The sequence below is a fragment of the Xyrauchen texanus genome, chromosome 12 (assembly GCF_025860055.1).
Source record: "Xyrauchen texanus isolate HMW12.3.18 chromosome 12, RBS_HiC_50CHRs, whole genome shotgun sequence".
NCBI classification, from domain to species: Eukaryota; Metazoa; Chordata; class Actinopteri; order Cypriniformes; family Catostomidae; genus Xyrauchen; species Xyrauchen texanus.
In genome coordinates this window covers 14,985,315-15,003,487 of record NC_068287.1, presented here as the reverse complement: position 1 = coordinate 15,003,487, position 18,173 = coordinate 14,985,315, and the positions used below count along the sequence as shown (strand labels likewise).

Here is an 18,173-nt window from a genome sequence, read left to right as displayed (position 1 = left end):
CCCCGCTCCATGTTTGCTCCATGGCAAAACTAGTGCCTAACCACCTTTACACTGTAAAGTTATTTCAGTATGCTTTTAAATATCACAACCCTCCATGCAGAAGATGTATTAAATGAAAAATAAATTCACAACACTAACTTTAGCCCAAGACTAAATTAAAATATGTGTATAGCTTAATTTTTGAAACGTGTCTGCAACATTCACTGGATTTAATCAATGAAATAAATTGCTAGATGAAAAAAACATTAAAATAAAACAATAAATTATTTACATTTTCTTTTAATTAACCTTGCCCTATGATTTTGTGAATGAAAAAATTACATTCTCAGAATGTTCTACAGGTGAAACTCGAAAAATTAGAATATTGTGCAAAAGTTCATTAATTTCAGTAATTCAACTTAAAAGGTGAAACTAATATATTATATAGACTCATTACAAGCAAAGTAAGATATTTCAAGCCTTTATTTGATATAATTTTGATGATTATGGCTTACAGCTTATGAAAACCCCAAATTCAGAATCTCAGAAAATTAGAATATTACATGAAATCAATAAAAAAAAAGGATTTTAAATACAGAAATGTCGGCCCTCTGAAAAGTATAATCATGCATATGTACTCAGTACTTGGTTTGGGCCCCTTTTGCATTAATTACTGCCTCAATGCGGCGTGGCATGGATGCTATCAGCCTGTGGCACTGCTGAGGTGTTATGGAAGACCAAGATGCTTCAATAGCGGCCTTCAGCTCTTCTGCATTGTTTGGTCTCAATTAGAATATTAGAATATTGTGAAAAGGTTCAGTATTGTAGGCTCAAAGTGTCACACTCTAATCAGCTAATTAATCCAAAACACCTGCAAAGGGTTCCTGAGCCTTTAAATGGTCTCTCAGTCTGGTTCAGTTGAAGTCACAATCATGGGGAAGACTGCTGACCTGACAGTTGTGCAGAAAACCATCATTGACACCCTCCACAAGGAGGGAAAGCCTCAAAAGGTAATTGCAAAAGAAGTTGGATGTTCTCAAAGTGCTGTATCAAAGCACATTAATAGAAAGTTAAGTGGAAGGGAAAAGTGTGGAAGAAAAAGGTGCACAAGCAGCAGGGATGACCGTAGCCTGGAGAGGATTGTCAGGAAAAGGCCATTCAAATGTGTGGGGAGCTTCACAAGGAGTGGACTGAGGCTGGAGTTACTGCATCAAGAGCCACCACACACAGACGGGTCCTGGACATGGGCTTCAAATGTCAAACGTCTTACCTGGGCTAAAGAAAAAAAGAACTGGTCTGTTGCTCAGTGGTCCAAAGTCCTCTTTTCTGATGAGAGCAAATTTTGCATCTCATTTGGAAACCAAGGTCCCAGAGTCTGGAGGAAGAATGGAGAGGCACACGATCCAAGATGCTTGAAGTCCAGTGTGAAGTTTCCACAGTCTGTGTTGGTTTGGGGAGCCATGTCATCGGCTGGTGTTGGTCCACTGTGCTTTATTAAGTCCAGAGTCAACGCAGCCGTCTACCGGGACATTTTAGAGCACTTCATGCTTCCTTCAGCAGACAAGCTTTATGGAGATGCTGACTTCATTTTCCAGCAGGACTTGGCACCTGCCCACACTGCCAAAAGTACCAAAACCTGGTTCAATGTCCATGGTATTACTGTGCTTGATTGGCCAGCAAACTCGCTTGACCTGAACCCCATAGAGAATCTATGGGCATTGCAAGAGAAAGATGAGAGACATGAGACCAAACAATGCAGAAGAGCTGAAGGCCGCTATTGAAGCATCTTGGTCTTCCATAACACCTCAGCAGTGCCACAGGCTGATAGCATCCATGCCACGCGCATTGAGGCAGTAATTAATGCAAAAGGGCCCAAACCAAGTACTGAGTACATATGCATGATTATACTTTTCAGAGGGCCGACATTTCTGTATTTAAAATCCTTTTTTTATTGATTTCATGTAATATTCTAATTTTCTGAGATTCTGAATTTGGGGTTTTCATAAGCTGTAAGCCATAATCATAAAAATTATATCAAATAAAGGCTTGAAATATCTTACTTTGCTTGTAATGAGTCTATATAATATATTAGTTTCACCTTTTAAGTTGAATTACTGAAATTAATGAACTTTTGCGCGATATTCTAATTTTTCGAGTTTCACCTGTACACTTTTTTTAATCACAAATAGATAAGACCATCAAAACTATATAGTATGTCTAATGCAGAGTTCTCTTTTAGAAATACTATCTTTTGTAAAGATTTTAAATCTAATTCTCTCTGTTCGCATTTGCTGAGCTTCTTCATCTACAAATGTACAATGCATAAATTAGCCTATGGCACTCAAATAAATGTAGATGGCAATTGATAAAGGTCAAACTACGCAATATTAACATATTGATTAGTTCAGTTGGTGTTTTAGGTCATTAAAAGTTCAATTTTATTTAAAGTGGGATGTAATAGCCTACAGATAGGATTGCGATGCATTTGATTAGAATATATGATTAATATATATGATTATTCAAAATACTTAATATGGGGAGAGAGCCACAACATTAAAACCACCTGCCTAATATTGTGTAGGTCCCCCTCGTGCCCCCAAAAGAGCACCAACCCGCATATCAGAATAGCATTCTGATATAATATACTTCTCAACACAATTGTACAGAGTGGTTATCTGAGTTACTGTAGACAGTTTGAACCAGTCTGGCCATTCTCTGTTGACCTCTCTCATCAACACAGTGTTTCCATCCACAGAACTACCGCTCACTAGATGTTTTTTGTTTTTGGCACCATTCTGAGTAAATTCTATAGACCGTTGTGTGTGAAAAGAGATCAGCAGTTACAGAAATACTCAATCCAGCCCAACCGGCACCAACAAACATGCCACGGTCGAAATCACTGAGATCACGTTTTTTCAACATTCTGTTAATGTGAACATTAACTGAAGCTCCTGACCCATATCTGCATGATTTTATACACTGCTGCCACACAATTGGCTGATTAGATAATCACATGAATGATTGTTGGTGCCAGATGGTCTTGTTTGAATATATCTGTATTTTTTTTTATCACATTCTTTCTGGTTATATCAGAAATTCCATCAATCATTCAAGCCAATAGTGTTTAAGGATCGTTAACAGGTGTTGTGCTCATGATGGAGCATTAGTGGAGCGCTCTTGAAGCAAGAGAAAACAATGACGCTCCGATTTTTTAAAAACCCGCTCCTCGCTCCAGGCAAAATCATGCTGCTCCACTACTCGCTCCGCTCACATACTCTGGTGTGAATTAAGCGTCACTTCTGTATTTTGCTTTGTGTAAAACAATGCCATATGTGTATGGTACTCCACATGCCTGTATGCTCTCTATAATGTTTTTGTAAACAGGTCCTGTTTACGTTTGGAATTAATATCCGTGTCGGGGCGATCCATTTGAAACGGGGCATTGTTACAGTAAATACAGGTGTAAACAGGGTTCGAAATGTTTTGATTCATCCACTTAAACCACAATTGGTAGGTGGTCAAAAACAAATCTTTTCACTAGTGCTGTCAGTCGAATGAAAATTTGCATAATATTTGATAGTTTATCGCGATTAATCAGATTTTTATTTTGAAAGTGCTGACATTTGACATATCTATGTATTACCATAATAGTAAGAGTAGAATGGTAGTCAGTTTCAGTTTTAACCACCACGTAAACCACGAGATTCCGTGGGGCCCTGGACATTGGGAGGGCCCCTGCTCCGGTAGGAAAAACATGATGTTCTGGGTACATGCGCAAATACGCTTCACGTCAGAAGCCGCTGGGGTCGGGACTGGTGACTTTTTTTAAGTTGGGTTCAGGTTTGCAATTTATGAAAAATATATATATACAGTATATATAGGCCATCTGAACTTGATTCATGCCGAGACACCTGCGTTCTGTTTCGATAGTTGCGCTGTGTCTAGATTGTTTTTAGTGTGACACAACGATTTAACGCTCTGAACAAGTTCAGGCTGCAAAGTGGGGACTGTTACAATGTTTAACATTACTCCAGTCTGACAGGGCGGAGGGCGGGCCGGGTCGTGATTCTACACACCTGGTCCCTTATCAGGCTAATAAGGCCTCTGAGAGGGATAAAGGGCGATTGCGGACAGTGGTGCGCAGAGAGAGAGATCGTTTACGGACATGTCTATCGTGTGTGTGTTTGTTTTTTGTTTAAGTTAATCAATAAAATATTGTTTATATCGCCAGGCCGGTTCTCGCATCCTCCTTTCTGGGTTTCGGCACCAGTGTAAAGTAGTTCAATGGAAAGGAGGTGGTGAGAACCGGTCTGGCAATATAAACAATATTTTAATGATTAACTTAAACAAAAAATAAAGAAGAAGAAAAAAATTGTTTTGTAAAAATATATGTTGGTAAATATTGTTTTTTTCTATCACTGTATTGTGGAAAACTGGAAAACATGCATTAATTATATTTAACAAGATTTTTTTTCATTAAATATTTTTAATGTACTTGGCTACAATGGTTGATGATTTAAAATTGTGATTTAAAATAAATGTTTTGTAAATATTTAAGCAACAATTTTCAAAATGGATCCCAGGCTTGGTCGGTTGCTTGGGTCTTCAGAAATCATAAACCCACCCCTGATGGTAGTGTGCCAATCAGAAAACGACCAATGTCTGTTTTCTGCTTTTAGCGCTGCCACTGCCCTTGGAATGATACTTCATCTGAGAAGTTGACGCTTTGAAATCTTAGCAGAAAATGGTACAATGTAAAACGTTTGAGTGGAGCAGTGTTCACAAACCCTCCATGGGAGAATTACAACAAGCTGCGTTTGGGTCCCTCATCAGTTCCATATATTGTGTTTGGCTTGTAGATGATGATGTTTGACGTTCTTCTGTGGTAAAATTCTGACTTAAAAAATATGCAAAGTTCTTTATTTTTTCCACAAGTCCCATCTTTAAGAAAAATGAACACGTTAAACATTTTAAATGAATCATGTGTATTGACACGATAATTTTGACAGCTCATTTTGACAGCTTATTCATTTGACAGACATTTTACAAAATAAATAAGTTGCACCTGAATATATGTTGCAACTAGTCAAAATCAGGTTGTTGAGAGAAAAAAAAACCCCACAGATAAGTCTTACGTGTGTATAAGTCACATACGGCAGGCATTAGGACCCAGGGGCTTAGCATATCAAGTCGCGCTCCATGAAGATTTTCTCGAGATCAATGCATCATATAACGTTTGACTAATTTTAATAGGAGTATTTAAGTAATAGCACTTTAAGTGTTCCGTTAGATAATTGTTTTTCATATTTTTTTTTCTGTTTATAACGTATGTATCTCTGCATCTGTTTATAACATATGTAACTCTGCTTGCACATACAAATAAACTTATTTTAGTCTGTGAGTGGAACAATATGCTTGTTGTATTCTGTTCAATAACGTAATGACTGTAACCTTACTTGCTTTGTTCTAATTGTCCTTTTCACTGACTGAATGTTTTTACTAGGGGTGTGAGGAAACAGCATTTTGTGGGGATGTGAGACAGCGGTCTTGGAGTACTGGTAGTCCAGTTTGTTAGCCCAGTAATGTTATGGTGGACAGAGTATTTCAACTGGTTGCAAAAAATACATTGTAAAGGCAAAATGCTCTAAATAGGCTACTTAAAAATGCTGCTATCATCTTCAATACTGATGTTTTTATTTGTTTTGGTGTGCAGTGGGTTTGACCGACCAACATCAATTACATATAAATTGTAGGTCCTATCCAATGACTATATATATATATATATATATATATATATATATGACATAGTAAGTGATGTATGTGTAACCGGTCCTATTCGCCCCGCTCCAAACGGGACTCGAACCGGGGTCTCCAGCATGGGAGGCAGGTGCTCTAACAAGGAGGCTAAAGGCTACAGCCTCTAGTGTCAGTCGCTAGAGCACCTCTTGAGGTCAGGAGAGTGAGGTTTACACACTGCACAGCTATCTACCAGCTGGCTCCCGTTACATATGCAATCACCAGGTGTAAATGGCCCAAAGTGTCAATGTTAATGTAATTGATAAGGCATTTGATTGTGCTGGTTATCTCACATCACCACGCCTCAGGGTGTGGTATCCCTTCCTTGTGATATGCCCATTATCAGAGCAAGGCACTTAACACCAGGGTTCCATAAAAATGCTTCTGCAACCTGTGTTTTACGATAATGGCTGCCATCAGCTTGTCACTCAGGTTTGTTTTCTGTAGTTACAGTAGATGGCTCACTTTATACGTCCAACCGAAATTTGCAGATTCCTCTCATGACATGAGTGCGATACCTGGCGCTGAGAGCACACATAGCATATGTGTTTGTGAGTGTGTGCCTGTATGTGTGCAAGTGTCAATGACTATTTGCATGTGTCTGAGGACAGAGTGGGAGACGACCAGTCTGTTTGGACATACTGCTGGTCGGCAGCCCATACATGCTCTCTGCCATACGGCATAAAAATCTTCAGATACAACTGCAGTGAATCAGGGTGGTCCTATGTTTGTGCTGTTTAGGCTCTGTTAACTCTTCGCTGCTATTTGTGGGCAGGGAAACTCAAATCTGGGTATAAGTAATTTTATATTGTTGTAATGATGATAGTATTATTATTTGCTCTTTTTATTTTGGAACTTGATTGCGGAAATCCAAAAGGTAAGATTGTTCATTACAAATAGATGATAAGTCTAGCATGAGTGCAAAAACAGTGTGGCAGGGCAGCGGGTGGGGCCGGGTCGTGATAATACACACCCGGTCCCTTATCAGGCTAATTAAGCCTCCGAGAGGGATAAAGGCGGACTGCGGAGGATTGTGCGGGAGAGAGAGATAGTTTACGGACATGTCCGTCATATGTGTGTTTGTTCTTCACAATCCTCCGCAGTCGGCCTTTATCCCTCTCGGAGGCTTAATTTGCCTGATAAGGGACCGGGTGTGTATGATCACAACCCGGCCCCGCCCTCCGCCCTGCCACAAACAGCTTCACATTATGCAACACAAGTTAAAAACAAAAACTCAAAACATTACAGCTACTGTTATATTATAAAACGGATAGTTCCGACTCGAATTTCTGATTGCATAAACCACATTTACAGTTGTTTTAAAATTAACCAATATAAACATACATGTGTGGGTGCACATCAGTTGAATTCTTCATAATTTGGCAAGTTGCAACATTGCTTCACAAATATAAACAATTAGAAACAATGGAAAAGTGGACTGTTACTAACCTCCTTAAAGTAATATCCTGGGTTCAAATAAAGTTAAGCTCAATTGACAGCACTTGTGGTGTAAACCGTCCTACTCAACTAACGATGAGGCTAAAGGCTACAGCCTCTAGCGTCAGTCGCTAAAGCACCTTTTGAGGCCAGGGGAGTGATGTTTACATACTGCACATCTACCTACCAACTGACTACCATTACACTCACCCCCCTAAAATTCACTCCCATCTGGGTCACAGCACCACTGTAACTGGTCCTGCTCGGCACTCTCCGAGCGGGATTCGAACCGACATCAGCGGCATGGGAGGTGGGCGCGTTAAAGAGGAAGCTAAAGGCTGCAGCCCCTAGCATCAGTCGCTAAAGCACCTTTTGAGGCCACGGGAGTGAGGTTTACACACAGCTCACATACCAGCTGGCTCCCATAATAGTGGCATAATGTAAATTACCACAGAAATTATTTTGAATTGTACCTCCATTTCTTAAACAAAAATAAAAACAGAGAACAAAAATCGTGATGACACTGAAGCAGTTACAATGGAAGTGAACGGGGCCAATTTTGGAAGGGTTTAAAGGGAGAAATGTGAAGCTTAGAATTTTATAAAAGCACTGACATTCATTCTTCTGTTAAAACTTGTGTATTGTTGAGCAATAAAGTTGTAGAAATCATAGTTTGTCGAAAGTTTTTCTCTGGTAATCAACATTATACCACATTTGCTGTCGATTGAGCTTAACTTGTATTGAACCCAGAATATTCCTTTAAAAATAAGTTATTACACATCTTTTGCATTATTCCTTATTTTTTGTGTAAGTAATGTTTAGCAATCCTGCCCTTTAATAGCCAGACAACTATATAAAATCTTTACAGGTTGACACATTTCTACCATCATATGGTGTATACAGTCTAACTGCCCACCCCTATTTGCTGCACTGTCTTCATACTTAAATTGATAACAGCACTCTCCCCTGTGTCCAGTCAATCTACAGCCAATAACTACCCCCAGTAGGCAATCAATAATCACACTACCTTTATGTCTTGCACCCAAATCCCATTACAAATATCAAATTGAAACATTATGTCTACATGCATTAATGTATCGCTTGGCTGAGCATTTATTAAAGTCCATCCATCAGAAGAGTGGTCAGATGTGAACAGGGCAAGGCAGATTTACTCTCTGTGTACTGAGGAATGAGAGAATAAATTGTCAAAGATTGAGTGTTAAGAGAGACACATGAGAAGAGGTAAGGTGCTGAAAGAGAATTATTTAGTTTGTGAGCAAGGGAGAGTGTTTGTGTGTGTGTGTGTGTGTGTGTGTGTGTGTGTGTGTGTGTGTGTGTGTGTGTGTGTGTGAGAGAGAGAGAGAGGACCAGATAAGACAAATGCAGTAGCAGACAAAAATATGCTCTTTATGAATAGACCATTTTTAATGCATAAATTGAGATGGATTCTTCAGCATTACCCACCCTGGACCCAACTGTCTAAAATAATCTAGCCCCATTTCTCATTGAAGATAAAATGACAAACTCTCACATAAAGCTATTTCGCACCATGATGCAGCCCATTGCCTCAAACCAGCCCGACGTCAACCACAATAATATCCCATGAACTATAAATGTGTATGAAAACACTAAAAATAAAAGCCAGTGGAATTCGATAAGTGACCATAACATCTCTGAGCAAGAGTCTGAGCTGCTCTTTCTTGTAAAAGAAAGCTGGTGTCAACCATGGCTGGTGCCCATTTGCTGATAGAGGTCAAGGCTGTAAACATTCAGAGAAAATTGATTTCGTAGGGGCTTCACAGCTGGAGTGACACTGCTTATTCACGAATATATCTCGGCATTGTGAAAAATAGTTTGACACTTTCTCCAGAAAGTCTAACTTGAAATAGTATTTTCTGTCTCAGACTCTGTTGCTTTGACAGACTCCAAAACAACACAATCAGTAAGCTGTTTTGTCTTTTCTAACAATAAGCATAATTATTATACTCTCAGGATAGCTTAATTAATCCATTGAAATATAGGTGTAATACCTATGTAGGAATGAATATAACCTCATAGACATATGTTCAGTTATTTTACTGCTTTCCACTCTTGGTAATTTAAAGACAATCATCCATTTATCAGGGCCATTCTGTGAGGTCATCCACTGTAAACTGGAGATAGATTTTCAAAATGCATTGGTGAAAATGAAAACAAATTAAATTCCCATATAAAAACATAGCTGACATTCTTATCCTGTTTCCTACAGTTAAACTTGTCATTATTTTCCCTCATTATACCAGTCAATATTCATAATATTTTGTTCATACTCTGGTATCATATCAGTGTGTCTTATACATTTTGCATGACAAATTGATTGTGAAGGTTGCCATATTAGATAAAATCTCGTTCATAAATTGCCTGGCACAAAGAGGAGAAAGAGGAACTTGAGTTCCCCTTCTGTTAGTCACTCGACGTTGTGTCGATTGTAGTGACACAAGGGGCTTCTTTAGCCTCGGATACCTCTGAATATGAAAAAGGCCAATGCCATTTGGCGAACAGAATTTGCATGTCCCGCCCCCGGACATACAGGTATAAAAGGCAGGACGTGCTTCTGTTCAGTCAGATTCTGTCTTCGGAGCTGAGTGGTTGTGTGATCAGCGAGCTGAGACACTCACTACGTCACATTACCAGCGACTTTCTCCCTTCTCTGCAGGCCAGTGCAGTCCATGCCCCTGGGCGCTTTGACAGCGTTTCCTAAAAGAGTATATTTCCTCTAAAAGAGTTCACACATTGGCATTGAATGTCTTTTTAAAGATGCGTCTTTTTCAAGATGCCTTTCCGCCTTTGTGTAGTTCCTGGATGTAGTAGATATCTCTCTGATTCTGAAGGTCACATATGCTGACTCACGTGTATGGGCTGTGATCACACTGAGGCAGCATTTATGAATGGTTCATGTTCTCATTGTGAGAGCGTGGCCATGGCAACGCTGCGGTCGTGGCTTTCCTTCCTTAAATGGAACGCCACTCCAGCCGCCCCCCATGTCGCGCATTCTTCCCACAGCTTTGAGGCCAACTCGGCTGGCGATGGAGGTGATTTGGGGAGTCCGGCAGGCGCGGTTTTGCCGGGTAAATCCCTGCGGACCACCCGCCCCCCCCTGCACGCTCATTTGCTTCCGTCCGGGCTCGATGTGAGACCAGCTCACCCCACGGCCAGTTCTCCTTCATGATCCAAAATGTCTCCTTCAGACCCCCCGAGCTGGATGAGAATATCACCGCTACATCGGAGAGCGTCGCGGCGTCTGACGCTTAGGACTCGTCTGGGCTGCCAACTTTGGGTCTGCTTGCCCACTCTGAGACCGTCGCACAGATGTCCGGCATGCTTACCTGGGCCACCGAGAGCATTGGGCTTCCTGCCCCCCCCCTCAGCCCTCATGGTTAGACAACTGGTTCCTTGAGTCAGGGTGCCACTCACAGCCATACCATCCCTCGGTTTACCTCTTCCCGGAAGTGCAAGACGAGCTGACGAAGTCTTGGAGAGCACCTTTTACTGCCCGAAACCAACTTCCTCGCTCGTCCACTCTCACTACCCTCGATGGCAGGGCGGTCCACAGGTACACGAAGGTCCCACAAGTGGACAAAGCGGTTGCGGTGTGCCTGCGCCCGCAAAACGCGGCCACCGGGTGGGATCGCCCAGTACTCCCCTCTGAGACCTGTAGGACGACATCGTTCCTGGCGTCCAAAGCCTACAATGCCACCGGACGGGCTGCAAACACTCTGCATGCCACGGCCCTCCTGCAAACCTACCAGGCACTTATAGAAATGTACTTGGGTAGTCCTGATCCTGATGTGCTGCAGGAACTGCGCACTGAACTTGGTTGAGATGCGGGAAACAGACAAAGCCCGCTTTCTCAACGCCCCATCTCCCAGCTCGGTCTATTCGGCAACACCGTTGAAAACTTCGCCCAGCAGTTCTCAGCCGTGAAAAAGTAGATAGAAGCCATCCAACACATCCTACCTCGGTGCTGGTCTACACCCAGCTGAGCCCCGTCTGCTCGCCTAGGGTGTTCCCCTGTGGCAGCAAGAAACAAGGGACTTCCTCAAGGACCCAGAAGGCTCCCAAAAATTCCCGAGACGGACCACCCAGGTGACGAGACGTTCGCACAGGAGCTGGTAGCCAGACCACTCCTTCTCCCGGTGGAGTTGTCTCGTTCAATTTGCTGACGCAAAAACACATTCTAACGTGCATCCGGCATCAAGATAGTTTCGCAGTGGAAGACCTGAAGGATGCGCACTACCACATCTCGATTTTGCCCTGACACAGACCCTTTCTACGATTCGTATTGGAGGGCCAAGCATACCAGTACAAAGTCCTTCCCTTTGGCCTGTCCCTGTACCCTTGCATCTTCACGAAGGTCATAGAGGCCGTCCTTGCCCCGCTAAGGGAAGTGGGCATACGCATACTCAACTACCTCGACGACTGGCTGATCCTAGCTCACTCTTGAGAGACACTATGTGCCCACATCGACCAGGTGCTCAGGCACCTCAGCCATCTAGGGCTTCAGGTCAACTGGAAAAAGAGCAAGCTCTCCCTGGTTTAGAGCATCTCTTTTCTCGGCATGGAGTTAGACTCAGTCTCAATGGTAGCGCTCCTCACAAACGAGCGTGTGCTGTCGGTGCTGAATTGCCTCTCATCATTCAAAATAGGTACCCCCCTAAAACAGTTCCAGAGGCTCCTGGGGCATATGGCATCCTCAGCCGCAGCCGCACCACTAGGGTTGATGCATATGAGACCACTCCAGCACTGGCTTCAGACTCGTTTTGCGAGGTGTGGCATGGCGCCTCGGCACGTATCATGTGATTTTCACCCCCCTCTGCCATCATTTACTCAACCCCTGGACAGACCTCTGTTCTTCCCGGTCTGTAGACCCGCAGAGGTGCGCAGTCGGGTCAGTGCCCTCATTCCTACAGGGAAAGCTGGAAGGGCTGCTGTCCCCCTCCACCTTGAAGATATATGTTGCTGCTATAGCAGCCCACCATGACGCGGTGGACGGTAAGTCCCTAGAAAAGCATGACCTAATCATCAGGTTTCTAAGAGGTGCCCGGAGGCCGAACCCTCCCAGGCCATGCCTGTTCCCCTCATGGGATCTCTCTGTAGTCCTTACGGGCCTTCAGAGGACCCCCTTCGAGTCTTTAGAATCAGTTGAGCTAAGTGCCCTCTCCCAGAAGATGGCCTTCCTGATTGTGCTCGCTTCCATCAAGAGGGTCGGAGACCTGAAAGCGTTCTCTGTAAGCAACACTTGCCTGGAGTTCTGTCCGGCAGATACACATGTCGTACCTTTTAGGGACCAGGTAGTGAACCTGCAAGCCCTGCCCCGGGAGGAGGCAGACCCTGCCCCGGGAGGAGGCAGACCCAGCCTTATCATTGCTGTGTCCAGTGCATGTTTGCGTACCTATTTGGACCGCACACAGAGACTCTCTGAGCAGCTCTTTGTTTGCTTTGGCGTACAGCGGAAAGGGAACACTGTCTCCAAACAGAGGCTTGCCCACTGGGTAGTCAATGCCATCGCATTGGCCTATCAGACCCAGGCCGTGCCCGCCCCCTTGTGGGTTCGAGCACACTCGACAAGAAGTGGGGCATCCTCATATGCACTGGCCAATGGCACCGCTCTAGCAGACATCTTTAGAGCAGCGGGCATGTAGAACTCGGTAACACAAGATGACTGACTGGGTGTACCACTTGTACTAGCGCCCTTCCCCTTCACTGAGGTGATCGTGTGCACTGTTTTACACAGGAGAGCCCTACCGGTAGTCCACTCTACCCCACTGTCGCTGTGCTTGTAGTAACTCCTCCCTTGCAGCAGGTAGGATCTACCACTACGTCACTTCCACATGTGACCTAAAAACCCATGTTAGGTATTCGCCACATTTAACCTCCCCCCAGCCTGGGCAGGATGTGATGTCCATGGGGTCTTTTCCCCCTGAAAGAATAGAAGCTGGAAAAGAATGCCTTGCCCAATGCGTGTTTATAGCTAGATGGCCCCAGCCACATCTAACACTCTATGAGGAGAAACATAGAGAAAATGCAGCGGCTGGTGCAGCTTGCTTCCATGCTTGCCACATCGCTTGTTTCCACCCCCCAAGGGAATGCTTGGCCAGATGCCGGGAACCTAATAAAAACAACATGACGTCTTAGTGGGGCATCGGGGATGGTTACGTGCAGTCTGATGCTCAAGCGATTTTGGCACGCTACAGCCTGCTGCACCAGCATCAGCAGATCACGTAACATGGTCAATGTAGGTGGCGCTATTGAAGAGGGACCCCTTGTGTCACTACAATCGACACAACGTCAAGTGAGTGACAGAAGGGAAACGTCTAGGTTACTAGTGTAACCCACGTTCCCTGATGGAGGGAACGAGACACTGTACCAAGTCGCTGTAATAGCCGAACCTTATTCTCGGCTCCTCGGTGCAGAACCTTACTGAGACACATCCAGAGGCACATCCCGCCTTTTATAACCGTATGTTCAGGGGCGAGACATTCAAATTCTGTTAGTTGCAGTTGGCCTTTTTCATATTCAGAGGTATCCGAGGCTCCCGAAAGAAGCCCCTTGTGTCACTACAATCGACACAACGTCTCGTTCCCTCCATTAGGGAATGGGGGTTACACTAGTAACCTTCACCTTGAACTGAAGGATAGAAGGCAAAAGGGAACCAATCAAGGATGGATGGATGGATGGATGGATGTGCGGGAAGATGAATGGATGGATGAATAGATGGATGGGCAGAGTAGACAGATAGATAGATAGATAGATAGATAGATAGATAGATAGATAGATAGATAGATAGATAGATAGATAGATGGATAGATGGATAGATGGATAGATAGATGGATTTGAAGCTGTGTCTGAAATGTGTCAAAATGATACAGAAACAGATGGAGAGATGATGATGGCAGAGAAGACAACTCTACAGTGACATACAGGTAGCTCTTGATGACTCACTCCCTCACGCTTTTTCTGTATTTTCCTCTATCTCTCTCCAGTCTGGATTAAAATAACAGAGTCCCAGCAGCCCTACCCTGCAGAGGGGGAGTTGTGCTTTCCATCTAAGAGACAGGGTGATACGCTAAAAATACCCCTCTATGTGTGGGCTGCACTAGGAGATCACGGCGGGGGTACAGCTCAGGAAGCTGGTTTGTACATTACAGATTTGGTGTATGCAGAATCAGACTCTATGTGCTGTCTAAACACATGCAATGTGCTTTTACTGGATCTTAGCCAGTGTCAATATCCTTGATTGGCTCATTACATGGATCAGTGTGTTAATTGTGTTCACAGTTCAGTTGGTATGAGTCTAATGGGGTCTCCGAAGTGCCTTTGTTAGAGAGTCAACTGTCCTCTGCTCTCTTGATAATGGAATTCCTTACTTCAATAACTTCTTTTTCTTGGTCATTACACAAGGAAATGTTCGACTGGTGCTATTAACAAATCAATATGTCATCAGGTCCACCAACAAGATCAGAATAAACCAGTTTAGACCAGCTGTTCTTTTAGCTGGGATCTTTCAGAGTACTTTCCCCCTAGTCCATCCATCTATTCAGCCTGTGATGCACTACAATGCCCTGCTTCTAAAACCAGAGATGATGGAAGTGTGCCTCAGATCTCTCAGCACACAGACACTGTGCTCTGTGTTGAAAGCAGACGAATGCTTATAGCAAGCAACCCTCATTAAAACAAATACTTGTTCTGGGCTCCCCCCTGACATTTCAACTCACTAAAGCTTGTTAAAAGATTTGAATGCTGTAAACGAGATTTTTAATAGTTTCCCATTACTCCTCATGGCCCCTGGATGCACAGGGACGATTTCCATATAAAAGGTTAAGGAGCTGAGCCGCACTAGGGAATGTGAGAGGAGCAAAGATAGAGAGGAGAAGAGACAGTCTTTGGGATGCCGATGGCTGTACTCAGTAGGAATTAGTCAGATTTGAGTATTTGAGCAGGGAGATGGCAGGCTGTTGGCTGCTTGGCTTAGGCAGTGCCAACACCACTGAGTAATGTTGCTCAATGCTGGTTCATGTGGCACCACAGAAGGGCAATTGGGTTCACTGGGTAAAATTTGCTGTCTTGAGATCACAGCTTAATGATTTAGCATTGAAATTGAATTGGATTGAGAGAACAATGCTGCAGGGAGCTGGACAGCATATTATATTGCACTTACAACATTATCATGTTATTTACAATGGATGTTATTTTAGGCATGGCTTTTGAAAGATTTACTGGGTATCAGGGGTATATACAGTACATAGCGAAGACAGAGTAGTGTTCTTACGAATTAGGAGTGTACTGAAATCATTATGTAATTCTTAGTGTATTTGCATGAAAAGAGATGCTGTGTTTGAATTTCTTTCGATAAAGAATTTACTGTTTTGAATGAAGTATGTTCTGTGGGTATCTAGGTGTGTAGTATAAATAAGTTCCTACATATAATACTTCTGCCATGTTGGCATTGTCCTTTCACCAGTGTGTTTTAGACCTATGATATACAAACAAAAAACAAAAAAATGTACTTGTTAAACAGGTACAGTTTAAACACGAGGACCAACGTTTTGGTACCTATAGCACCTATGCTTAAAAAGAGGTCAAAGTTCATTTTTATATCAAATATGGCTCAATCCTCACCGCCCATGGCCTTATAGGATAACAATTTGTCCCCTGATTGCACACTCCTGAATCTCAGCAGATCCATTACATCACCCAGAAGAGAAAAGCCTGAAGAGAGTGTGTTCTTCCTGTTTGGAAACATTTGAATTTAAATTGGCCGCATCCCCAAAGTGTCCTGCGCCAATCAGAAGTGACTTTTCAGAGACACGTGGTCAACTGGGCTGTCTTTTCCGACAGTTGATTTATGATCCTTTGTTTCAGATTCTCACAAATCTCCCGCTCAAAAATAGTGCATATTTAATCATGAACCTTTATATCTTGAGAATGATACAAGAGACATGATATTCATTGTCATCAGCTTCCTCCATGTAACTAAGCAAGCGTTTGCATATCAAATTTGACATTCTTTCATTTATATTTGTATGTGTAGGTAACAAAACATGAAAATCACTGGTTACAAATCATACTGGTTTATTCCTTGGTTATACAACATGGATAAAACATTAAACACATTTTAAAGAGGAACATCAAGCTATAATCATTAATTTGTCAGTTATACATGTCACCATAGTTCAAAGCAATTGTCAGAATGCCTAACAAGACTAGGCATTGTGTGTGGGTCCATGCGGTCTTGTATATTTTATAGGATTGATTCAGCAAAGTATTGTGTCTTTGTGTGAGATGTTTCTGGATTAAGGAATGTGTTAGTATTGGAGTCGTGCAAATCTGATGGTCTTTTTGAAACCTTTCAAAGAGAAGTCTGCTTTATCTCTGTGTGGAAGTTCAGGAGGTCGTGCAAAGGGGCCTTTCTTAGCAATGTTGATGCCTGGGCCATCAAATTTATGGCGTTGTGGGATTCCAGGATTAAGATTGGGTAAATCCTAGATTCAAATAATGTAGTTTCAATTCTTCTGCATGTGTAATACTTAATTTAGAAGTGGAAAAGTACAGGATGTAGGGCTGTAGTAAACCGTTTTTGTGAGTGGCAGCCTATCATGTCTGTACAGGACTCTGACAAATTCTGTCAGCCTAACACAGAAGTGTCTTTCCCTGCGCACGCCAAGACTTATATGGAATTTGGAAATGCATTGAGCCATAATATAGATAGTAAAAGCAATCTTCTCAATAGCTCTCAGAGAAAATATTGTAGTGCTGAATCAATGGTATCAGGGCTTTAAAGCCTCTTCATGAGGGCAGATGCCTGGCTTGTCTGTAATGGTAGAGCTCTCTCTGTTAGGACACATTCAATGGGGTGCTTCTGATCCTGTCTGTTAGATAATCTGCTGTAATCTCTGGCTCTCTTATCTGACTGGAGCACAGTGTCCAGCAAGCTGACTTCACGCCAGGAAGCATGGCATGGCCAGCCTGCCTGACTCTTTCAGCCTGTACTGAACCCTGCCCGCGTGTTTGAGTGGGACACAAAGGGCAAAGCCTCCGGCGTAGATCACATTCGGCTTTGTGCCAGTTTTAGCAGTCATGGACACCTGCCTTCTGGGATACATTTTAATATAACTGGAGAGCAGGTCCTTTTCAAAAGTGGGGAAGCAAAGACTATTGTTTTTGGTGTCTGCAATATTGCTAACCAAAAGCTACTCAAACTACCACTCAAACTGTGAAAATTCTAAATGAAAATAATGAATTTTAATTAATAAGTTCATAAATAAATCAGAATTGTTGTCAGATGACATCGCTATTTTGCCACTGTTGTTTTTCAAAACCGTTCTGCACCAGTACAATCTCAACAGTACAACGGTATCTTTGAAAGGTGGGGTTTTGATAAGAGGGGGCGTGTTTTAATCAGTGGCCATGTCCGATGGAAGTTCCAGGCGCTTAAGGAGCTTACAGCCCCGTGTAGTCTTAAAGCAATTGCCACTTCTGGAGAGAGCTATCCATGAGCATCCCCAATTATCTCAATGGCAGTTGCTCTACTAATACAGGAACCCCTGGAAGTACATGATCTGAAGGCTCAAGGGGTTGAGGGGGCTTAGTTCCAACACCACGTGTCATGTGACTGATCACCCAACAAAGGCAGCAGATAGCAAAAATTACAAGTCAATTTCACACTTTTATAAGCCTGTGGAGAAGTGAGCAAGAGATGCTCACGATGGGTGTGACATCAGGCTTTGGAGTTAATTGGTTTATTTTAAATATTTATCAATATAAAATGTTCATAAATGGGGAAAATACTGTCCGTTCAAAATAAAGTGGAATCTGGCATCCTCTCTGTGAAATGGGGCTCAGTGCAGGATGGGGAGTGTCTAAACGAATGGTCAAGGACGTGGGCGGGTTTCAGCGGTCGCACGCACACCCCACATTGGGTT

General features: G+C 42.9%; 1 protein-coding gene across 3 annotated transcripts in view; it reads left to right on the top strand.

Moving 5' to 3' along the window:
• The window catches only part of pde4a (phosphodiesterase 4A, cAMP-specific), an 86,910-nt gene that overhangs the window by 26,652 nt on the left and 42,085 nt on the right, over positions 1 to 18,173 (top strand). Inside the window, exon 2 of one of the 3 annotated variants that reach the window (XM_052139631.1) lies at positions 6,714 to 6,721. The exons of the other annotated variants lie outside the window; for them this stretch is intronic. Within the exon in view, the coding sequence (XP_051995591.1) occupies positions 6,714 to 6,721 (8 nt within the window). The remainder of the gene's footprint in view (positions 1 to 6,713; positions 6,722 to 18,173) is intronic. 3 annotated transcript variants of the gene reach the window in all.